Source organism: Ambystoma mexicanum, chromosome 14, assembly GCF_040938575.1.
Source record: "Ambystoma mexicanum isolate Mex_15411 chromosome 14, UKY_AmexF1_1, whole genome shotgun sequence".
NCBI classification, from domain to species: domain Eukaryota; kingdom Metazoa; phylum Chordata; class Amphibia; order Caudata; family Ambystomatidae; genus Ambystoma; species Ambystoma mexicanum.
This window is the reverse complement of record NC_090940.1, coordinates 170,162,103-170,187,341: the sequence shown is the minus strand read 5'-3', so window position 1 is coordinate 170,187,341 and position 25,239 is coordinate 170,162,103. Positions and strand designations below refer to the sequence as shown.

The 25,239-nt window shown below is 45.0% G+C and overlaps 1 protein-coding gene across 1 annotated transcript in view; it reads right to left on the bottom strand.

Moving 5' to 3' along the window:
- Positions 1–25,239, bottom strand: part of CAPN3 (calpain 3) — a 338,459-nt gene that overhangs the window by 154,170 nt on the left and 159,050 nt on the right. The window contains exons 3-5 of the mRNA XM_069638824.1: positions 15,800–15,918; positions 13,560–13,693; positions 3,127–3,295 (exon numbers count right to left, since the gene is read on the bottom strand). Of these exons, the coding sequence (XP_069494925.1) occupies positions 3,127–3,295; positions 13,560–13,693; positions 15,800–15,918 (422 nt within the window). The remainder of the gene's footprint in view (positions 1–3,126; positions 3,296–13,559; positions 13,694–15,799; positions 15,919–25,239) is intronic.

Here is a 25,239-nt window from a genome sequence, read left to right as displayed (position 1 = left end):
ATGCCAGGTGGTGGGGCCCAGAGCAAAGAGTGATGGGAAGGAAGGTCAGGCTGGAAGCCGCCAGGCCAATCATTACACCGAATCAAGGGAGGTCATGATGGGTATATCAATTTGCGCACATCTGAGAGCTATAGAGAGCAGGTTACCGCTTGATCAGCGGCGACCATGCAGAGCTAAGGGGGGATGGACTGCTGGATCCCATCAAGTTACAGACCCGCCAAAAGGTGATGCAGACACAGCTGATACGGTTCAGGTGTTGTTCGGACCTGAAACTGGCCAATAGCCTCTGCTGCTACTGTTCCAGCTGACGTTCAAGCCAATAGGCTAGGTGTATGCCTGGGAGAACTAGTCAAGCAACTGACCAATCCAAGAGAGTACGTGTAAGCCTCTGGGACACTGTGTTTAATGCCTACAGGGAGTTGATGGTAAGCCTCTCAGAGGCCATGCTTCATTCAAATGCCACAAGAGGTTGGTGGTGAGCCTCAGAGAGGCTCGCTTCCATTCTAGTGCTGCTAGTGGATGGCGGTGGGCACTCAGGATATGGTGCTGGGTACACATGACCAGAGATAGATGGTAAAGCCCTGCGAGAGGAAGCCTCCTACTAATACCCCAGCAGGTTGCGGAGCGACCTCCGAGCTGCTTTTCCCTTGCCCACGAAACAATAGGAAGAAAGGCCATGAGGTGGAAGAAGCCTCATGATGTCCAGTTCCTTGACTGTTACCTTAACTTTATAAGACATGTTACTTTTGCATTAATAAAGAACCAAAAACCTCTACTTTTGTTGGTCTACATTCATGTTCCTTAGGACCATTGGCCACTTATATCACATTGTTATTTTTAGGGACAACTTTGACCAGTCTGTTAAATCTAAGCCATTTCTGAAACAAACAAATCCAGACTTCTAGGCGCAGTTGCTTGACATGGTCACTGCACCCTGTGCACAGCAGCAATGACAGCCGCCCAGTGCCCATCTCGGTGGTTCCTTACATACAGGCTTAACATGTAGAATAACGTCAGAAACACGTGTTCTTGTGGTTCGTTCAACCTCACTGTGTCTAAGTTCTGTTAGTGCTCTCCTTCGAACGCACTGTTCAGGGTCGAGGATTCCAAGCAAATGCTGGGCACTTTTACATGGTAGGTGCTCGTAACCCTGATCCCTGACCAGCTGGGCTATAAGCAATAAGGCATCTTTGTGCAGAGCCTGCACTGTCTTCCCTGTGCCCCGGGAAGCCAGTGATCGAAGTGAGCGGGAACGGTCGGGAGCAGTGTTACACTACTTTTATTTTTTTCTCTTTACCATTCCTGTACTTTTCATGACCATATTCACCATTCTATACAGAGGATTTGTCCATTCGTGTCCCTGTGCAAGTGTGAAGTTGTAATAGGAGCCTTTGTTACTACTCACTTGGACTACTGCAATGCCCCGGCCGCAACACCTAGTCACATGGTGCACTATGCTTCTGCCTACCCTCTCCCCTGCCGAGACCACAGTTACACTACTTTGTTTCAGTACACTTCTACCACTGCGCGAGGCACTCATTAGCCATATCTTTTCCTGACTTGGGGCGCTCTGGCTCAGGGCTGCAGCTCACCAAACTCTCTTTCATCTCTTCCGGTACCGCTTCAGGCAACCTTCTACTCACAGCTGGATGTACCCAACAGTCTCCGTGGTGTGGAGGATCGCCGTCTTTTGTACCCTCCCGGCTAGCTTGCCACCGCCCGGCCTCTCGCACTCGCGTATCTCCTTCCGCCAGGCCATCCCCTTCCATGCTTGGCAGTGACACTCCCTGCTCAGCACCTCCCCTCTCAAATAAGTGGCTGAGCCGGCACCGTCTGCTGCACCTCACCTCGCGGCGGGCAACCCCCTGCCTCATACCTGGTGCAAAAAGTACACTTAATTCCCCCACTGCCCTGATTCTCGAGCTAAGTGACCCGGAAGTGGAAGGCGTTCAGGATCAGGTTTTGGAGCTCAGGAATGGCATCTACTTCCCGTAGACTTCAGGTGCACCTTGGACTCCTTATCTTTCAGAAGAAGCTGAACATGTCCTTGTTTGTGCAGAATACCTAATGCCTCCCACATATCGGTAGGGTATCTAGCGCCCAGATGCTTGTATTGAGTGATCGTTGTGCTCTACAAGTACCTGGCCATACACAAAAATCCTGCAGAGAAATATGGTTTTAAATTCTGCATTTTCGAAAGGAAAACAAATCTTCACTCATATGACTAATGTAAATGGCGTATCATTACTGTTCTCTGTACTACACGAAACAACAAGGGGGGGTCCTGGGAGTCCCTCTGCCAGACATTAGTCCTGGTTACAAGAGCCTTACCCAGAGTCTTTAGCTCACTATCTTTCACAGAGGAGAAATATCCTAAACATATCAGTCTTTGTCCTGCCATGGGGCAGTCCAGCACCGAAATGCTACGGAAATTCTCCTCTGAACAAGAGTACCAACAGCAACCCCAGACACGTGTTTTGGTCTGGTTGAACCTCATCAGTAGGGTGGAGCTGTGCCTCTCTAAGAATAGTGAGCAAGGGGTCCACATCTGGATTCCCCTAGTAACTTAGGGTGAGACCCAAAGTTACTTAAATATGCAAATTAACAAGGGGGGGGTCCTGGGAGACTCTCTGCCAGACATGAGTCCTGGTTACAAGAGCCTTACCCAGAGTCTTTAGCTCACTATCTTTCACAGAGAAGAAATATCCCAAACATATCAGTCTTTGTCCTGCCCTGGGGCAGTCCAGTACCGAAATGCTAGGCAATTCTCCTCTGAACAAGAGTGCCAACAGCAACCCCAGACACGTGTTTCGGTCTGGTTGAATCTCATCAGTAGGGTGGAGCTGTGCCTCTCTAAGAATAGTACTACAGGATGCAACAGGATTCTGCCTCCTGGTTTCAATAACAATTTTTCTGTTAGAAGAAAAAACTTATATTTTTGATGACGTACTAATCCAAACTAAATCACATACTGTGGCTTTTCAGTCAGAACATCATAAAGCCTGTTGGTGGACCCCCCTAGGAATGTTGGTCATCTTTACAGATTAGGGTTGAGGAGCTCTGATGCTGTGCACGTGGTGCACTCCACAAACCCATCCAATGTATTATAAATAATGCAGAACTTACATCAATGGAGCAGCCCATGAGCGACCCCCTCTCAAAGGCTTTCCTCATGATCTTGAACAGGTCCTTCGGGGCGTCTTTTATCTCGTAGAACTCGGTCACGCCTCCCGTGAAGTCTTCCATGGCTTCGGTGGTGTTCCCCCCCTTAAGAGCTTCGTAGGACCCATGCAACCTTGAGTGGACGGGAAGCAGAGGTGGGTATCAATGAGGTCATTTTCTTTAGACACAGCAAGAAAACCACCACTACAAATATAATGATAAGTCCCTGAAAAGTACTGGATTCACAATTACAGAGGAAGTAAATCATCATTATATAGGAATTCCTCAACACCAACAGGATTTCCAAAACAATTATTCTAAATTAAAAACAAAATATAGATATCAGTAAAGTTACATAAGCACTTCATATATACATAGCCAAACCTAGCACTTTGGACGGCAATCAGTGGGACATCAAAGTCACTTCATGACATAGTTATACAAGAATTGCAGAGCAACTCCCAGCTTGATAGTAAGGGGGGTGACAACACACCCAACATGTTTCACTCAACCACTCGCTCCACAGGCTTTCTCATGGGTAGTTGGAACCATTTGATTCCCATCTATTTATAAAAATGAGCAACATTGCTTGTGGTTGTCATCATGTGATTTGCTGATACATCCCTGGTTGCCATTTTAGAGCAGAGTCAAGTTATCAGTACTTGGTATTGTGTTGCTTTCAAGAGTCATTTCCTAATAAAACACTGAGGGCACCATCATCTCACTCAATAATATATTATTCATATGTAATCTGTATACTCTGTTTATCCTTCCGAGGGAAAGAAAAACTGTAACCACTTGCTTCATGCAAGAATGGTCCCAGTAAATGATGATGCAATGTTTACATGCATTTATCATTGGCATTACTATATTGTACTTCTGTGCTTCTGGTTCCAAGCAAAGCTCTGTCATTATAGAGTACACACCAAATTCAATCATGTGCACAAAACTACAAGTTAAAATCCCAAATACAAAACAATACATTAACCACCAGCCAGATACATTGACTTGATATCAATCTACGTTTTTTAAAGCTTCTTGTATCTTATTTAATATTGTTTACAGGAACAGATGGAAACCCTCACTCATAATAGGTCTATCGGATGAAATGTTTGCAAGCGAAGGTTTAACTTTTCTTTAGTCTTTCTGAAGATTTGTTCCCGATTTCCTTAACTCTTATTTAAAATATGATTTCTATATTTGGTATCCACACCAGTGGCTTCAAAACTGCTGTTTTTGGTTATGTTGCTTTACCGATTTCTATCATCTTCTGCGCGCCAAAGAATGTTAATTATGCCGATTTTGAGCTTAGTGAACTACCAATGGACAGTCCAAATGTACTTTTTTAAATTTTTCTTCCATGTTCTTTGATATACTCTTCCAATGATTGAATTGTACTGCCAACATATAGTTTCAAACATGGATACTGAAAAAAATATACAATAGAATCGCAATTAATAAACTGATCAATGTTTTATATTTTCCCTGTACTTGTATCCTCAAAGATCGTAATCTTGTTATGATTATATTTACAAACCATACAATGGTTACCATATAGCTGTGTACTAGTAAATCTTTCAAAGTGGCACATTTTCTAAATGTAAAAGAGGATTTTATTCCTTTCACCATTTCATCTGAATGTAAGATCTTCCAATGCTTTGTAATAATGTTACCCACCTTTTCCTGAGCACTGTATCGAGTAATAAACCACAGATTATACTCCACCTGTTCCTTTACTTTTGCTGCCAACGGAGCATTCATACCATCCCATTGGCTTTATTCAATGCTCTTTTGATACCGCAGCCAGGATATCCTCATTTTCTAAATCACTCATAATATCTGTGGCCAGAGCTTCAAAATCATTTCCAGGCTACAATTCATTCTCGCCCTCAAAAGTTAATCTTACAGTAAATTCTGCTTAGTATTTTTCGATCTATGTGAAAATACTGAACCCATTACTGCGCAGCTGAAAATGCCAATTTCTTTTCTTTTACCCCATTTATCTGCATACATATGTGGGGGGGGACCCCCAGCAGCTCTTCCCATATTTGTTATTTACTTGACCCATTCCCCACATATATATGCAGTGAAATGGGGCTAGTATTTTCGGCTTCGCAGTGATGGTCTATGATATTTAGCAATAATACTGTATTTCTTGCATGAGAACTTGAGCACGAAGTGTTGAGCTGAATGCAGTGGGTTTAACACACACTTGTTTCCAATTTGCAACTATGTTCCTTAACGGTTAAGATATAGATAATGTATTCTCTGTACTATATTTGGGGTCAAATATCAAATTGGATATGATTATATTTAAGATATTTCACATAATTTGTCAATTTTGAAGCCCTCCATCCCAGGCTTGTCCAATGCCAACATTGTTTAGCCACATTCTAACAAGCTATGTACATTCCATCGTGTAATCGACCCATGCTTCTTCCCATCTGCCTACCATCAAATGGGCATATGAAGGGTCGATCCATTATCCCATATCAATTTCTTTTCTTTTGTCGGTACAATTGGTCCACATATATAAAGAAAATATTAATGCGGCGGATTTCAATAATTTTGATCAGGATCTCATGGAGTCTGATATAGCCATCAGATCCGAAATCTAGAGCGTTTTTAAGGCTTTTTAAGGTTTCCACCCCCTTTTCGGGCCTATTTGCTGTTTATTGAATATCCAATGTTGTCAGAAAATATGTTTTCCCGATAAGCTTCATTCATTCGGTAAAAACGTCACATATATTTTACATATTCTGATAAATTGTCACCCAAGGCATCAGAAATGTATTGACATATATTGTTAGGTTTACGCATGTTTGATCCTGTAGATGACCCCATTGTCTTCCTGGTTGGGAATTTAATGATGTATACATTTTGGGAAGGAGATAGGAACATGCATTCCATGGTTGGATACCTTGTGAAATCTCTTGTCTTCACAGGATAACATACGAACTCGCAACTAGGTCTTTTATCTGCATTTCAAATCCTTTCATCCTTATGACAACAGTGACCTCATAACACTATCACATGCTTCTGTTCTATATTCTTCATCTCCCAGAGATCAAGAGTTCCGACATTCTTCTGGTGACAATATGTATTTGATCCCAAAGGGAATGTATGGCAATTCATTCTTTCAAAGTGATATTTTATGGGTTTTTACAACATAAAATTACAACATGAGGTTCAAACAGTATCTTTATGGAGTATCAAGACAGTTAAGGTTTAGGGATCCGTTTAGACAAATGACTAAAGGAACTAGGGGGAACTCTTGTTCAGAAGTCCCTCTTCAGTTTGAGAATGTGTCAGGGCGGGTTGAACTGAATGGAGATTAATTTGTGCTCCTGGGGTTCCCCTCTTGATTAAACATGTCCAAAACATATTCTGTCAAGTGCTATCCCCCTCATGGATGTCCTAGACTACAAAGTAAGGTCCAAATGACATAGGAGAGAAAAGTCTCAAACCTAATCGTAATGAGTCGTTAGTCTCCTGACTACCCAATGCCAATTACAGGCAAGTCCCAAGGATTGGCCAAAGCAAGCCATTCACAAACATCAAAAAAATGTTTTATTCGAATGCAAGAAAATGGACGGGTCACTTGGTTATCTCAGAGTTTACAGGATGCCTCTCCTGGGCCTCGGTCTTCCCGACTAGTCCCTCTTGTTGATCTTGGACTTCAGAATTAATGACCGGTCCCTTTTGGACCTTGGACTTGAGGATTCACAACTGTTCCCTCCCTTACCTTGGGTTCATGATTCAAGGCAGGTTCTTCCTGGACCTTGACTTTAATGGTATCCCCTCCCCACCCCCCGCAAATTCATTCAGGATACTTTTCCGGCACATTAAATTCTCTTTCCCTTCTGCCATGGACATCAGTCCCCCCTCCTTCGGGCTTGCTGCTGGAAATCCTTGGGCTCTGGCTTTCCAATTCCACCAAGAATTGAGAGGCGCAGCTCTCCCCTTCTGGGCACCCTTCCTCCCCCCAAGGATTCCAAGGTTTAGCAACTCTCCACCTATCCCCCATCCTCTCCAGGCTTGCACTTCCTTCCTACAGTCTTCCTCTTTTCAGCAGCCTCCCCTTGTTATCAAGGGAGCATCAGCACATACATCCGCTTCCCCTGGGAGCAAGACACCAACTAACCGCTCCAAGCCCCTTTTATACCCATAGGGCTGTGGGTGTGTTAGTGTCTTTATCTGGGATTGGTCTCTCTGTCTGGCAAGGGGTCTCCTCCTCCCTGATTGGCTGCCTTCTACTTGATTCTAAAAGTGGTGTTCATGGTCTTGATTAGTTATCCATTCATAAAAGGTATGAGGGGGATTGTCATAAACGGTAGTCCAGAGTTTTAATTGTAACGGGCAGCTTTGTTGCCATCTTGGATTTCTTCCTTTGCCAATACACTTTTCCAACGTGTTACTCCACTGGGGAAGCTCTTAATGAGAGACAAATACCTCTGCATCTAAACGCCCAATTGCTGATCCGCTCCGACACTGTCTGCATACTCCAATGGGTAAGCGTCTGCATTCGCTAGCGAATCTGCAATTCGGGTCTGCATCTCATTTTGCTTCATTGAGTTCAATGCCTGCTGGGACCTGTAGTCCCTTCACAGCAACATTTTTAACTGCACGCATTTGCAGACCGAAGCATTAACACATCTTGGAGGGGGTTATGAGCCAAGGTGGTCCCGCTTCCTCCAACATCTGGGGATCCACCACACAAAGCGGCTAGACCACTGCAGTCTCCCAGGGCTCGGCCTCCTCCATTAACAAGTTCACCACAGTGCACAGATTCCTTGTTGATTTTATCCTCTATTTTAGTTAGATCCTCGATTATCAATGTCTCAAATATCTCAAGCACATTAAACCTTTCCAAACCTACTAATTGGAATAAAGTTAGAAGGAGTCTTCAATTCACTCTCACTGCCTATGCCTGCAAGCACTTTCCCCAAGGGATGCCTCCTCCTGGTCATCATCTCATTTATTTATCTATTTATTTATTTATTTATTAATTTATTTATTTATGTATGTTTTACATTTGTATAGCACACAAACAGTCCTTGGGCATTGTGGCGCTATTACTTGAGGGGAACTTAGTTACAGGGAAGGTACACGTGGGTTATGCATTTACATGTTGTACATTAATATAATACATTTGACCACAAGTTATAAGTACATTTTGCAGGTTAACAGGAGATGCAGTAAGCAGTCACATAGGTGAATGCGGTGTTCATCAAGCGAAGAGTGGTTTTCATGGCCTTGTGGAAGGCCATGAGTGATACCTCAGCTCGAAGAGTTGTAGGTAGGGCATTCCAGTGTAAGGAAGCAAAGTAGGGGAAGCTAGCGCCTCCTGCTCTAGCTCTTTTTACCATGGGCACAGTAAGCATGTTTGAGTAAGGTGCTCTTGTTGGCCTTGTGGAGGTAGCGGGGTAGATTCTTTGCGATAGGTAGACAGGTGCAGAGATGTGGATGCACTTCTGGGTATGCACTTATCTTCATGTGCTCATGTGGTAATCTGCTATGGAGATGTGGCTGTTCACCGATGCGGCTACGTCATAGTTCTCTAATTCAGGATCGTTATCTGCATGAATTGTCTAAAGTTGTGTCCTTCTTTCGTTAAGGGCAAACTTCTTGAGCGTTGAAACACCCAGGCCCAGTTCCAAGCCCTTTACCTCTTTAGCTGTACAGGTCATCCTATCTATTTTGCAATTTTTTTTTTATAGTCAACCTAAATGCATTTCTTTAAGTCATTCAAACATGCAAGTACTGCGCCAATGTTAGGTCTAAAGGTGCGATTGTGTTTAGGAGGCACCGCTCCCCCCAGTGCGTTTCCATTGTCTTTGTCTTGAAGAACTGTGAAATGATGTTTTACATTTAGTCTTTGGTTCGTAAGTGTAGCTCTATACAGACCCAGTGGAGCAGAATCCATTGGGCTGGATAGTGGTAGATGACACAGGTGTATGAATGCACATTCACCTAAGTGATGTGTCATTATTCCCTCCTTTTGTATGTTTCTGGCCTACTGATTTCATGATAGGATTTGCTTTTGTGTAATACACGCAGAGTCCCAGACATCCAAGGCTTGAGTGAACAGTGTTCTGCTAGGCTAGGAGGGTGTACCTGTTGTGTGTTCTGCACATTAAATGATTGTTGTCACTTCTAATGGTGCACACTTTATTGCTCTCCTGCAGTCATGGGACGAAAAGGTTATGGGGCACCCGAGAGGGTTCTTGGCACGTGGCACCCAAAACATATTGGCTTTGCCAGTTCTTTTTTAAGGGGCTGTATTTCTTCCAGTTTGTTTTTAGATCGCATACTCTTGGCCTGGCACAATACCAGTCAAAGGGTGACACGGGCCATGGGATCTATGACAGATTCTAACTACAATCAGAAACAACAGTCAGGCGTCACTGCCAATGTGTTTTAAGCGTTCAATATTTTATCTAAACTAAATAACATTAACCTGTTTTGATCCAAAGGTTTTCTATTTTTAAAGTTGAGTAGCATTAATTAATTTCTTAAGTGCCCATTCTCTGCAAAGAGAATCTCCTTAACGTCAACCACTTTTCTCTCAATGTGTTTGGCACATATATTCTGCAACCATTGATCAACGTGTCTGCTATGGTGTAGGACAAGCAGAGCACACGAATCCGAAATGCAGTTCAACACCTTTAATAAAAAGTAACAGAGTAAGAGTGGATGAATGCCAGTAGGCCTAGGGTTTCAAATTAAAAGACAACTAGTGAAGAAGCCCATGTACATGGGCCACAGGGCAGGTTTTCATTAACACAGTAGGACCACTATATATCCTAAGCCAATAGCTCCCTCTGCAAAACTATGACTGCTTCGGACAAACACATGCATGTATGCCATATCATATCATACATCTGGCCTTTTATTATATTGTTAGATAAGGATGCCACTTAATCCCCATCCCATCTGTGCGCGACTTTTGACTGACTCGTTGGCATGGGCTAGTACCACGAGAAATGTCCATTACCTTACCACTGTGCTATCTTCATTTTCCAACCACTCACCAGTGATTAGTAATTTTTATAATGGGCTGTCCCCTCCCGAACCACTCACTCCCTCAAACCCACCATTATTCCCCTCCCCGCACAAAGGATGTGACGCCATCCAAGGTGATTAGAGCCCCTCCCCCAACATGCATAGCTCCTACCGCTTCCCCACTTACCCGCGCCCTCCTGCAACCGGATGTTGGTTCGTCAGAGAAAGGTGGGCCCAGCGCACACTCCTGTTCGACCTCAACGCCTGTAATGGGCATGCCCGTTATGCTAAGAGAAGCACCTTGCCATATAGACCACTGAGTGTGAAATAAATCAAACATATGTTGATTATGGGACAGAGAGCCCCAAATAGCCAGTGGCGACTAACAGGACATTGTGTGCGGGAATGCCAAAGGATTGATGAGGAGCAAGCCTGACATATAGCTTGAAATATCTAGCAAAAGTCACGTCAACCAGTTTAGCGTGTCTCAGAAAACGCGAATGAGGTGGGGACTGCATTCTTTCAGTATAGAGTTGCAAACATTTTGCAGAAACTTCATTGTAGTACAGGGGGGTCCGTCTTTATGATGACTTGACCTGAGGGCCTATCTCCAGAAAACATAAAACCATTACTAAGGGTGTCAGAATGGGTTCATGCAAAATTGTTTAAGGGTCTACCAAGGGGATGAACTTTCCTCTCAGGTTTCCCTAATCTAAGACACAGGCTCCGTGCTATAGCACGCAACTTGCTTCTTGGCTAGGGTGACCAAACGTCCGGGTTTTCCCAGGACAGTCCCGGGAAATCACACGACATCCTGGGGTTTTTTGTATTTAACAAACCCTGTCCGGGGTTTTGCCTACGGTCCCTTTTTTTGCCCAGACCCGATTTCGAAATCCTGAAATCGGGTCCCGGCGCAACTCTTCCTGTATGAATGGGAGCTTGAAAGGCTTTTCGCGACCCCATTTTCTCCCCTTTCCCCTCAAAGGCGCTCTCCTCCAATGAGAGGAGTGTGCCTGTTAGCACACCCCCTCCCTGCCCCCCACAATGGGCCAGCGACATAGAGTTAGGACTAAAGTTTTACTTTAGTCCTACTTCTATTTCCATGGCCAGACCCAGGTTTTTGTTTTTAAAATCTGGTTACCCTATTCTTGGCTTTGCCTACCGGCAGCAAGTACTTTTGCCCTTGCTTTACGATACAAGTTTGTGTTCTGTCCCCTCTAGACATATATTACCCGCTCGAGGTAGTGGAAATACATTGTGACACTCCTACCATCAAATATGTCCTACCCCCTTGTTAAGGGTTCCTTCTTGGCATAGATATCATCCACCAGCTGCGGGCCGCACCTTTGCCATGGTCGCTTCGCAGTGTCGGGTCCCTGCCAGTGTCTGATCTAGACGTTGCCCGGTTTGTAGCTTGCTCTTTTCCTTTAGCTCTGTTCCCTGGTAGTACCTGCGATGAAGCCCTCACCAGGCTTCTGGTTACCTCTCCTCTTTTTGATCTGGTCTCCCCCCAGGGTCTGAGGCATATCCTCAAGCTGGCATCTGCCTGTCCGATTATCGCTTACTTTTTCTCTCTCGTGCGCGCTTTCTCTCTCCCCTCCGTCCCCGTCCCACCCCGGTGTCTGTGCTACATCCCCTGCCATGCTTCTGGTCTTTCCTCCTCAGAGTCTAGTGTCTGCTCATGTCTGTTCTATAGCTCATTTCTCACCCTCACACTTAGGCACTCGCTCACTCTGGGACTGATCTAGAATCCAGCACCAGCAGGATTGCCGATTTCTCGCTGGGGAGTGGGGTTGCCCCTCCTTCCCCCCCCCTCGCTGCACTGCCATCCCATCCCATAGCTGAGCAGTGGGTTATTTTATTGGATGGCCGATTACCCCCTTTGCCCTTCTGATCAACTGTTCCCCTTCTCCTTCTCTGTGATTAGCTCTGTCCAGTGCTCCTGCTGGTTTTTTCCAAGGGTATTAGTGACCCCCATCCCCCACCTTAGGTCCCACAATACATTTTGCTTACTTTTTCCCCTTCCATGATTGGACTGAGGGATAAAGAACCCCAAAAAGCCATTTTGAAGTCAGGCGGAAGTGCCTGAACATTCATGCACATCTGCAAAGGGAGCCAGGTGTGTGGGATGGGGGTATCTGAGTTCTATTTTTGTGGGCTGGTAATCGGGAATGACCAAGGTTTTATATTCTATCGTCTGGTTCTGTGTTTTGCTATTTTGGTTGTGATGCGTTTAGTCCCTTGTTTATCTCTTTATACCCACCCTCCCCTTCCACGTTCTAGATCCTAAGATGTTCATACATTTTTATGTTGGCCAGGCAGGACAAGCATGGTGCCCCGACAGCTTCTGCTAAGATGAATAAATAACTGCTTCGGTTTACTGTGCCTTTGCAGTTATTACAATCAAGGGTTATGCCAGCTTATGAACCCAAGTTGAAGGTTCCGTCTCCGAACTACTGTAACTCCTCACTGTCACTGTAACACACTCTCTCGGGACGTGAATATGGATTAGTGAGCTAGAGGTTTCACCATCATGAATTTGGAGATGTGGGGTTATGGTGGGTTGCCCTGAGAAACAATCTGTGTCTAAAACAACGGTGCAGTCTCTTATCACAGTCCCAGGTCTGCAATGCCAGGTTTACACCATATCCCCACCAACTTTCAATGCAATGGAGATCTGGATTAGGAGGGGGGCTTTAGGAAATCCCCCCCTTCCCCGTCACCTCCTGGTCACTCCTCACACCACCATTGGGCATCCCTGGTACCCAGAGCAGCCATAAATCCAGACGTAGAGTGGCTTAATGTGGCGTTAAGCACCCATTCCAAGGACTGGAATGGGTGGTAACGGCCCGGCTGCCTGAGTTATAGCCCTGAGTGCATCGGGATGTTACCACCCATTCCAGCCCTTGGAATGGGTGCTTAACGCCACATTAGGCCACTCTACGGCTAGACTTAGGGCTGGGACGGGGCTAATTAAAAGTAGTTTAATGGGACACCTTGTGGTGTCCTGTTCACAGAAGGAAAATACTATTCAAAGATGGCTGCCATGGAAAGGGAAGGCGTGGCTCAGTACAGATGCACTCTTCACTTTCCAATGGCGGCCTTCAAAAGCTGAAAGAAAGGAGCAAATGGGTTAAGTGGGGGGGGGGTTGCCAGAGGAACAGGGAATGATAAATACAAATAAAAGGGGATGCAGGGTGGTGGGGGGTCGGTGGTGTCAGGGAGAACCGGCCATCAGGCTTGGAACGCGGGCTGATATCACCAGTTTCAGTCTGCGTTACTAGCCACCTGATTGGCTGGCTCACCCCCCCCCCCAATCAGGGTGCTAATGTGACTTTATCACACTGGCCACGAGGTAAATTTTGAGTAAAGAAGGATGAGGGTTCTCTTACTTTGCATAGGCCTTTTCCAGCAGAGCGCTCCAGAACTCATTGCGCTGGGAGGATTTCGTGAACACCAGCTGGTTGTTATAGGTTGGTAAGCAGTCGTCAATGATGACATCCATCCATTCTCCATACCGCCAGAACTAGAGAGAAAAAGAAAGGGCTTCCGTCATTCTTGGGGGCGAAAAGGACTGGAAAGCTTTTCATAATGTTGGAACGTAACTATAAGTAGTTTGAAGAATGTTTTGATTGTATCTAGTAAGATTATAAAATCACACAATCTACATTTGATAAATAGATGGTCAAACACCTTGACGGTCTGTACAATACAAAGCTTACAACACATCGGAGAGGCTTCTGCACATGGAGATAACATGGAGATAACACAGATCTACATACTCCACAGTGTCCAGGATACAACAGGAACTCATGTTATACTTCACAGGATGGGGCCCGCGTGTTCTCACTGGTTCTGTCGGCACTAGTCCAGTGTTCCCCAACGAAGCCATTCAATTGGCTCTTGCAAAGTCTCCCGTGGGAAAATCTAAGAATCGCCCAGAGCCACCAGCGGGAAGGTACTAAGCTATAGCATCAGCGTAGAGTTAGGACAGTGGTGGTAAGAGAACGCAACCGATGCAAGGCTAGATTTTGGCATGACTGAAGGCCACCATGAATCTGGTTAGGTAAATGGTAGGAAAGAAATGTCATGAATAGCCACTTGATATTACCCTCCCTATCAACCAGTGAAACTTCAATGTGCTCTCTACTAATAGCTTTCTGCAATCATGAAGCGCTTGTAGCCACCATTTAGGGACAAAATCCTGGCTACTAAATTATCCCATTTTCATCTTGGAAGGAAATTCCTTTAACATTCAGTATTGATGGAAGGTGGATTCAAAAGCCTTAGGCGTTGCCATATCACAGTTTGAAGCCGGGCACATTTGGTGGGGAAGGGATGTATAATCTTTTGATTATATTGATTATATTAATTCGACTATTACTGGAATGTTAAGTAATTGTATGCAAATTCTGTTTTATGTCGGTTTTAGTACTGCAACTACGTGAAAAGTTTTTCTTTGTAAAACTATCACATTAAATAAATAAATGATATTTATTTCATGGTCTGCGTTGCATCACGTACATTGCACTGGACCAAATCAGGCATTTGACGAGGATTAAAAACGGCACTACAAACAATTTAGGTTAAAGCAGAGATCAGTTGTCCTGGTATAACAAAACGATGTTTTTCCATGAGGTTTCATTTTCTGTTGAAGGACGGTATGTCTACGTCAATTTCCCAAGAGCTCCTGTGACTGTGGAGTGTCCCCGCCCACTAGAAACAATAACGCGTAATGTAGTTTGGGTGCAGACTGTTGGGCAGGCAACAGGACAGTGCAATTTAGAGGTGCATCAAAGCTTTGACAAAGCCAATAGGACTGACTTTTGTCATCATGTGTGTTTACATGGACATTTTGTATCGTGCATAGAGTAACCAAATACACATATTGGCAGAAAGGGGTGCTTTATCCAAGGACGTCCTGCTGTGTGAATAGCCTCTATGAGGACCCATGGTCAGGATATGACATCCCTTTTTGCAGGACCTATCAAGGGCTGAACAGAAAAGCACTGCGTCTTATCGTGCCTTTGCGCACCTTTCCTGCATGATCAGTTCAATTTTTTAGTAAATTGGACTGATCCTACCCCTCTCGTCCAGGGATAGAATTACCCATCTCTCTCTGGCGCAGGACGACGATCCGGGCTGGATTGGGTGGATGCGACCATGTGGAGCTCTGACACATATGACCTCACATACTGGAGAGTGGGAACTATTGCATTGCCATATAGAAAATGTAACTCCTGGAGATAGATTGAAAAACATGGATTGATGAAGCTGCAGTTACAAGACTAGCATGTTTTTAAAGGGCAGGTTTCAGTGCTTCTACAAAACCTAGCAGAGTTCGTAATGAGAATGGCTCCCTTTAGTTAGACATTTTGGGGATCACAGACAGCTGGGTTCCAGACAGATCTGTTTCATCCCAATAGAAGAGCAGAACTGCCACCACAGATCTCCCCAGTGGATCTATAGTTGGTATGTTTAAGCAGGCAGGAATATGAAGATGCACTTTATCACCATTAATGGTCTGGCATAGTATGGGCATCCGGACCATTAAGAGTGCACCCATTTTAGGTAACTGTCAAGCCAATACAAATAACACCTATACAAATGGACCTCTCAACTCCACACTCACCTGGAAGTGAAAGATGCCGGCATAATTTTCTGTGAAGTTCTGCTCGTAAGGTATGACTCGGTAGAGCAAGCGTTCGTGCAAGGTGAGGCAAGCAATGGCAGCTAGGAACCAGCAATCACCTGTGTGCAAGTGAAAAGGGAAAAGGGTCAGAGCACCACCACTCCATACCAGCAGCAACTCAACTGCAACCTCGCCAACCCTCCATCATCGTCCATTTATTGCCCGGGTGATCGTGAAGGACTGGAGTCCTAGTTACACATCAACGAAACCACCAAGTAAGCACAGAACCTGTAGGAGCCATATGCTGCGTCCGAGTGCGTCGATTCATCGCCCAGGTGTAGAACACTCTTTCTGAACTGGCCTTGCTAGAACAACCAGAAATGTGTGTCATGACGGTGGCGATATCCAGAGAATCCACCTTCAAGAGCACGTGGACCCCTGGCCAAAAGTCAAAAACCGGCACTCATCTTCCCAACATCCACACCACGGTCAACTTCTCCCTTTTTATATTCTCATTTTACAGGCATCGAGATGGTAAAGAGCTCTTAGAAAAACTTTAAATGATGACTAAATTTAAAGCGCGAACTGGAGAATCAAAATAAATAAAATAATGAGGAAGGAAGTGGGGGAAAATAAAAACGTAGGAAAAGTCAGGGGCAACACGTGCATGCTGAAATTGATGCTCATCAGGTTTGGATGGGTGTGAGCGGTCTGAATGTTACATGTATGTATTTTATGGTTTTCAAATTACGCAACATATCCCAAGCACTGGTAAACTACAATTAGTGTTTTAGGCAGCTTATTGCCATGACCATACACATGTAATCCAAGTGGCACTTAGACAATCAGAGCTGTTGCATTTAGCATTAATGGGTGTGGCCGTGCCATCATATGTGACTAGGGGGTAGTGTATGAGCAGGTTACTATTGCATATTATATAATTTGGAAACATGTATGGAGAGACACTTGGCTGGTGTGCTGGCACACTTGCCAGGCTTCAACCTTCTCTTCGTATTGAGGGGTACCTTGGATTTAGCATTGGAATTAACAAGCAAAATAAACATCTATCTTTCACTAGCCTAACTAGGATTTCTCTATCTAACAAACAAAGGCTTAAGGAAAAGGACCTAATGTCCAGAAGTATCTGTCCCTCACACTAATACATACAACAGAATCATACAGGAATGATTTGGCTGCTCAAACGTAATCAAAAACATATCAATTCAGACTCAAAAGTTATAAACAGGAATCCTTGTGACCAGGGTTGGATTCCCTTCCCCTGGATCAATTCAGGATGTTTCAAACCAAAGTTCAATTTCGGGAAAGTTCCTTTCACTAGCCAAATTCCACTCCAGGCAGAATAGAAAGTTAGTTTAATTCAATATGACCTTAACTTGGCAAAGTGACTATCTTTGTTCCAAAGGGTTTCTCGCACTTGAAGACAATTGGCAACATTTCTACAATCTCTGCACAACAAACCAAAAAGTCTTTCTCTTCACACATCCAATAAGAGGTCAATATGAATATTCTTTTCTCTGAAGACCAATCACTTTTTAATCACATCATATTCTTCCTTCATAAGCAACACCTTAGTCAGGATGGTTGAACACCTTCGTATTTCTCCTTCATAAACAGCACCTTTGTCAGGGTGGTTCATTCAAAAAGATTTATTTTAGTCTGGCTGGTTATACAACAGTTCATCAAAACACTGTAGTGGAATTGCCACTTCTTTTCCACCACAACCTTCTACCACATTTACAGTACTTATCTTCTTCCTGGTCCACTCGCCTGCCAGGTCTAACACTATTTGTCCTTTTCCTGGTTTACTCACTTGCCAGGATAAAACTGCTACTACTTCAACTTGTACTCTGTGGTAAGGCTTGTTCCAAACTTTTCACACTTAAATCCTCAATGGAGAAAGTTGAATCAGCAATTCCTTCTCGGTTTAGTCTGGACTTTCAACATATTTGACATACAGCTTCTTTCACAAGTATACGGCACATAAGAACCCCAACCTTCTAACTGTTGGTAAGGTGGTTTACAACTTCCTCCCTCGAGGTATCTTGTTCTAGGATTATTATATTCAAATTGCCTTGGTGTGAATGTCAGCTTTCCTTGTCTTTGGCAATGCAGGTTATAATGTCCCCTTATTGGAGAACCCTCTTCAGGAGAATTGCATTCCGCTTCCTTTACTATTGCTCCTCTTTGGCTTGGGCAATGCAAGTTATAATAGTCTCTTATTGGATATTCCCCTGTTTTGCTTTGGCAATGCGGGTTACAATATTCTCCTATTTGACATCTCTTAATAGGAGAATTGCGCCCAATTTGCCTACATTTAAATGTTCGGTATTCAAATTGCACAGCAGTTTCCTTCGGAGCGCCCGGGGTCACTTGCATCAGGCAAACTCACCGGTATGTCGTGGCATCTCCTGACTCGCCAGTTCTGCTTCTTCATTCGTCTTGACTCCTGCAGTGTTTGAGAGCTCCCGTTAGCCTGCCGCTGTTCGCGCTGACCATCAATGGAGCTTGTTCAGCCCCGTACGCTCACTGGTGAAAAGCTTATACCAGAGCGGACTGCAGGACATAGAGGGGTCTCTCCCTTGGGGTAGCTGGCCTCAATACAGCTTCACGCTGTGCATCCTCTGTATGTAACAGGAATCCCACCCTCTGCCACGTTCTCTGCACAGCATCCTGCTGTCAGTACAGCAGCGACCCCAACCTCTGCTTCTTCCTGTTGCTCCTGCTTGGCCGCACCTGAAAGGCCATTAAGTATTTAAAGGTCCCGCTCAGGTGTGGGTCATTACAACCACTAGACTGCTCATTGCAGTTTGATAACTCCAGACCCCCTTTCCACGTCTCAGTATTAAGAGCATTATGGGAATTGAAGCCTATAATGTTTTTAGTTGTTTCAACATCAGAGTCATCAGAATCATCAACTTTACAATAGGCCATTAAGAGTGTATGGTCATAAGGGAAATTGTTCAGAGGGTTTTCTCAATCCTCATGACGCGGGTTTCCTCCCAGGTGATCCTCCGACATAATACCACCCCCAGGGTCAGGATCAGGATTAGGTAGTGGCAGCCTTTCCCTGTCCACCTGAGAAGGGGTCCATGTCAGGGTTTTTGGTATGATGCCCTCCGATTCTCACACTGGTGACTCCTGCGAGGTAATGTGAGGGGTCAGAAAGAAGAGGCCGACACAAAGTTGTAATATTCTCATTGTAAGGCATTTTTATTAAACAGAAATGGGTTGGATAAATGCCTCTCTGACCCTATTGTAAAGAAATCTAACCTGACCCTCACACTAGAAACAAACAACTAAGCCGTGCAGGGAAATGTCTCCGACTTATGTTTAGTAAAAAGTGTTTATAACCAAAATATAAAAGATAAATCCAACAGAAAGTGTTTTCCAATGAGAAATCCCTGGATCAAAAGGGTGGTTCCCTTCCCTTGGATATTTAGGTAAGATGGCAAAACTGTCTCTTCCGAACAACTAGGTCTTGGTTCTTTATACTAGATTCAGGAAGTTCTTGTTAAAAAAATACATTCCCTGACATCCAACACTTCCTTGGTTTCTTTCTACTGGATTCACAAAGTTACACGATTCAGAAACTTTCTCATTCATATAATAAATTCCACAATAAACTTCTCTTGTACTTTAGCAAATTGCCTGGTGTAATCCTTTACCAGGAATCCTCTTGTGAGCTCTTACTATCTCCTGGTATACTCCCCTGCTAGGTATCTTGTCACTGTGTTAAAACGTCTCTGTATAGCTCCAAGTGCCTGGTCTCTCTACCTACTAGGTCCTCTCTCTTGTGATTCTCAATTTCACTGGTATACTTCCCTGCCAGGTATTTTGTAACATGGTTAAACTTTCCTCTACAATCTTGGCTAGAACTCCTGGTATACTACCCTGCCGGGAATCCTTGTATGGGTTCTTCAGATCCCCTGGTGTACCCCCCAGACATGTATCTTCCCACGGTTTTAGACTTTTCTTTACAACTTTGATGGATCATCTAGTATACTTCTCTGCCAGGAGTCCTCTTCTGGGATATTCAGATCCACTGGTATACTTCCCTGCCAGGTATCTTCCCACAGTTTTAAAGTTATTATACCGTTTCAAAATGCCTGGTATATTTGGTTGCCAGAACTACTTTTTATGGACTTCCTGGATCCCCTGGTATACTTCTCTGCCAGGTATCTTGCCACAATGTTAGAGACTTTATGCAGGATCATTACTCCACGAGCTTCTAAGCACCTTATCCCCACCCTACCCCTCCATACGTGCACTTTTTGAACACTCACAAGGCACAGTAGGTTTGTCTCCCTTTCCCTTTATTCTCATTATTTGTTGTACTATCAATGCAAATATTTATCCTTGCTGTATTTCATTGTCTATCTTCCCCTGTGCCCACCCTGTTTGCCCTGTGGGTGAAACAGTTTTGCTAATTGCATAAGCGCCTAATAAGTGAACAAAATGGTGGATTGCCTGCTACACTCCCCTGCCAGGAATCCTTCTATGAGGTCCTGCAGATCCCATGATATATGTCCCTGCCAGATATTTTTCCACAAATGCCAACTGCCTGGTGTATTCGTCTTGCCAGGACTTCTTATTGGTTTCACTGTTGTTTTTCACTATGCCCCAGTCGTAACAACTTTGTTGTGCTTCAATATGTTTACTTAGGGTAACACTTGCTCCAGCTTTCCCCCCCACATTGACATTTCACGCATAAATATTCGTTGAGGTTTTGCTGCTACATGTAATCTTGTTGGTATTCAGATATTCATCCTTTAAGCATTGCTTTAACATTGGGTTTCGTCTGTATTTAAACAATCATGGCTTTTGCACTTCGCCTTGTCTGCCTTCAAATAATTCATTTATTTTTTCTGCATTCACATGCTGACACTGTTTTCAGAGCACCCTGGGATCCCCAACAACTTTAGGTGGACTCACTGCGTCTTCTTTACACCCCTGATGCGGTTCCCGTCTTGGTGGAATGATTCCTTCATCCGCTCTCCAGCTTCAAGTGTACGAACGTCCCTCTAGCTGTCCATGTAGCTCTGTGGTTAAAGGTCGGCTTCTCTCTTTGGTCCAGTTAGGGAATTGCTGTATCCTCGAGCGGTCTGCCACCTGGGAGCTTCTTCTTTGCCCCCAATACCCCCTGGACCTTCAGTGCTCATCAGCGCCATCTCTCCCACAGCACCAGCAGCCTTCTCAGATCCTGTGTGCCACTCACCTTTTTTTTGCCATTGTGCCTTATGTACATCTGATCACAGAAGGGTTGCACCCGAGATCCACATGGTTGATGGGGGAGGATAATAGTATGTGGGCAGTGTTTCCTGGGTAGCTTCTTTGAATGACTAAGAGCAACCTTGAATCACAGAGCTGCATTTCTTTCCTGACTTGCATGTACACTTTTCGGGCACACTGGACTACCTGGGGGATCTTGGGAGCAGCTAATTTTCAAATCATCGTCATACTGAATGCCCCATTTGTATTCAAGCCTTTCTAAGAAACGCATGACCATATCTGTAGTTCAATAGTTTAGCTGTTGCTGGCCTTGGATTTTAAACTTGGGGAGGTTTGACGTGGACCCAACATCTGCTGTGATCTTTCAATTATACAAACTGCAGAGAGTTGGACAGTCAGAATTTCGGTATCCATTTCTTGACAAGCTGTTCAATCTTCATGAATTGAGTTGACTCTGGCAAACCCAGGATTCAGAGGTTGCCTCCACGAGCCGTAACCTCCTTGTCCTCCAGGCGGGAGGTCGTTGATGCAGTATTTTAGTAAGTGTTGGGACCATCTCCTCCAGGATCAAGATGCAGTCTTCTGCTGTCAGTGCTGTTGGAGGGGCGGACATATGCTCCCTCATAAGATCTAATTTTATGAAAATGTTATCCACTTCGGCCGTAAAGCATCTCTCAAGAACTGTGCATCTGTCTGAATATGCCAAAAGGCTGGCAGGTCCACACTTGGGCACGGCTGGTCACCCGGCATCATGCCATCCCTCTAGGGGAAGAGGATGGCCACAAGGCTCCAGTGTACTCTTAGTCGAGGCAAAATTATCAATTCATTTGCTGGTGTTTCACCTTTCCCATGGCTAGGGAAAACTGCTGCACATTTTGTTAGGTCTCTTGTCTGCATAGATGCAAAAGCCAAGATGTATCGAATACAAATATAGGGCCTCATTACGACCCTGGCGCTAAGTGTTTAACGGCGCCGTAAAAGGCTGCAGCGCCGTTAAACACTTAGGGCCTCATTACGACCCTGGCGGAAAGGGGTTTACGCCGGCGTAAACCATGGCGTACCTTACCGCCTGAGTACGAGTTCCCTTAGCGCCATGGTGATTTTAACGCCTGCTTTTAGCAGGCGTTAAAATCCATGGCGCTAAGGGACCTTGTTGTTAATTACGCCACCGTAATTTACGGTGGAGTAATTAACGCCTTCCCCACTCCCATTATGCCCTATGGGGCCAGGAATGGGAATGGGGAAGGGTAAATGGGGATTGGGGACTTACCGCCCCGCCAACCTCGGAATGGGGCGGTAAGTCCGCCAATCCCCATGGCGGAGTTGGCAGCTTAGGGCCATGGACCATGGTGCAAATTGCACCATGGTCCTCCGCCAAGGTCGTAATGAGGGTGCCTGATTACGAGGTCCCTTTGCGGGACCCGACCTTAACAGCTGGTTTTACCAGCCATTAAAGTAGGGACCCGCAAAGGGACCTTGGTGCTAAGTACGGTACTGCAATTTGCGGTACCGTACTTAGCGCCTTCCCCATTCCCATTGAGCCCTATGGGGCAAAAATGGGGAAGGGCCATGGAGGAAGGGGGAATTACCGCCCCACCAACCTTGTAATGGGGTGGTAATTCCCCCTTTCTCCATGGCGGAGTCGGTAAGTTACCGGCATGGACCATGGTGCTACTAGCACCATGGTCCTCCGCCTGGGTCGTAATGAGGCCCATAGTCTAGTTAGCAGAATGGAGACGATGCGGCAAGCCAGTCCACCGCCATCACATCACTCCCCTTACTAGTCTATCTTTATACAACTAGGCCAATATGTGTGCACATTTCCCAGAAATGTTGCATTCACACCTCTACTCTTCCAGAAAGCAATTCTCTAGCCAACTTGGATCAACCACCAATTTGCACTGTAGCGACAAATGCATTTTCATTTTTCTTTCCAAGTACTATTTATTTCTATTTATTTATATGGCGCCGAAAACTCACAGGCCTCAGGGGGCACAAAAACACAACGGTACGAACACCAATGACAGGACAAGGAGGGAAAAAGACCGAGGATCATATTCAAGCCAATTCAGCTGAACAGCAGGGTTTTTAGGGATTTTAGTACTAAATGCCATTTGAATCGCCTGTAAACACTCAACTCAATTAAAAGAAATATATATTAAATTCTAGCATCAAGCATACAGCATTGTTCTCTGCTGTGGGGACGTATACAGAAATCACTTTAGACATAATTTGATCATCAGGGGTAAGATTTGTGGCATTTCCCACTCCTTATGCCTCTCTTAGTCCCCACCCACCCTATCTAATTCCTAATGGCGGCTAGAAAGTTAGCAAGGAGGCAAGAGGTGGGAACGCCTGCTCTCCATTGCATCACATCATCTACAACATTATGTGTGATGTGGGAAGAGGTGGAAGGCAGCAGAGCAGGGAGCAGTGCCAAGAAGCAGAGCTGTAGGTAGCTCACGTGGTTGGTGTGCGCTGTGTACATCTGTATTTGGGGCCCTGCTAGAGGCATTCCCCGATATTGGGTAGTCTCATAGGGGCATTTGGTGCTCTGTTTGACAGATAATGGCAGCAAATGGACATGCAAGGTTGTACATTACGTATGGTGGCTATATCATGCATACAATACATTAACTGGCATTGGATGGCATTACTGGAGCATGGTATGATCCATTTGGCATATAATGACAGCAACTAGACATATAGGGCTGCACATTACCTATGTCGAATGTCAATGTCAAAGGTAGGTATTTACAGCTTTCATTGCTATGACTTCACAGAACTGTGTTCAATGAGGATATACCAAGGATATGGGGCACTACATTGCTAGGGCATGAGATGCAGCACTTGGCGTATTACGGCAGCAACTGGACATGCAAGACTGTACATTACATATTGGGACTAAACCATGTATAGGAGATATTAAACAGCATTGGATGGCAGTGATGCATTTGGGGCTGCACCATTCATATGTTGGCAGCACCTGGATATGCTGTACCCGATGGTATCACTGTTTAAAGGATATAACAGAAACAATGGGGCCTTTTCCCATTGGTATGGCTTCAAAGCTCTGTAGGTGAACGCCCTCGGGGGACCGAAGTCCAAGGAATGGGAAATGTGTCAGAGGAGATTAGAATGCGGGTGTGTATTTTAGCTAATACGAAGGTAAGTAGGCGGAGAGGGGGGCAAATCCCTGCAAGCTACCCATTTCGAGCTGGCATGTGGATGGGTGCTGTGAGGTAGTCTGGAGAGTATGCAAGTGCAGGAGACTCATTATGTGTCCAGCTAGACCACATTTCTGTCATTGGAGATAGCTATATTCTTATTGCAGGGGTTTTGGCCGATGTGTCTGAAAGTAGTCTATAATAGCAGATGCGTGCGGGTGAGGGCCGTGCCTTCAGCCATCTTCCATAAGCAAGGAGTCTGATATGTACCCATGTGTCCAGGCTGGTTTCCTGGTTTCATAGATTTGGCAATGTTTCTGTTCTGTGATCTGCTGGAGTGTATTCTCTCTGCCCTTAGTACATTTCTTGGCAGGTTCATTGCTGCCCCGGCCTACCCGAGATATGCATGAAGAGAAGACCAGGGCTAGCTGGGGCACAATATCCTACCATTTATAAGGGAGCGGCCAGTCCCATCACGGGTGCAGTCATGTACCCTAACACATCAGTGGGCCGACCAGTTTATTGAGCACCATTTAGCCATATTACCATACATTCAGTTGTGGGAGGAGGGGGTGGCAGGTAACACTTGCTCAGCATTATTCCACTGTCAGAGAGGTGCATACAGGCTGCTCCTGAAAGAGCCCGTCATGAGGTGTGGAAAATCCTTGGGCACTTCTGGGACCTTTTGTCATGGCAAGGCCATTTTGCAGGGCACAGGCAGTGATAACGCGCATGAGGCAGGACTTGGTAATTTGCTAATATCACCAACGGGATGATAAGCAGCAGGTGGCAGTGAGTCAAGATTGCACGTTTCCTGGTCCAGGTTCACAGAAACCAGTAACCTGTCATCAGAAGCCCAATGTTTTTCTTCTGGGGGTCATAAAGAGCCAAAGGCTGGAGAGTCGCCAGCATTCCCAAATCCAGGAATGCTGCCATCAGTAGGGGAATCTGGCAGGGTTGCCAGTTCAGGGTCTGCAGCAAAGGATACTGGGGATCTCTGGTTCACACGTGTCCTGAGCCTAA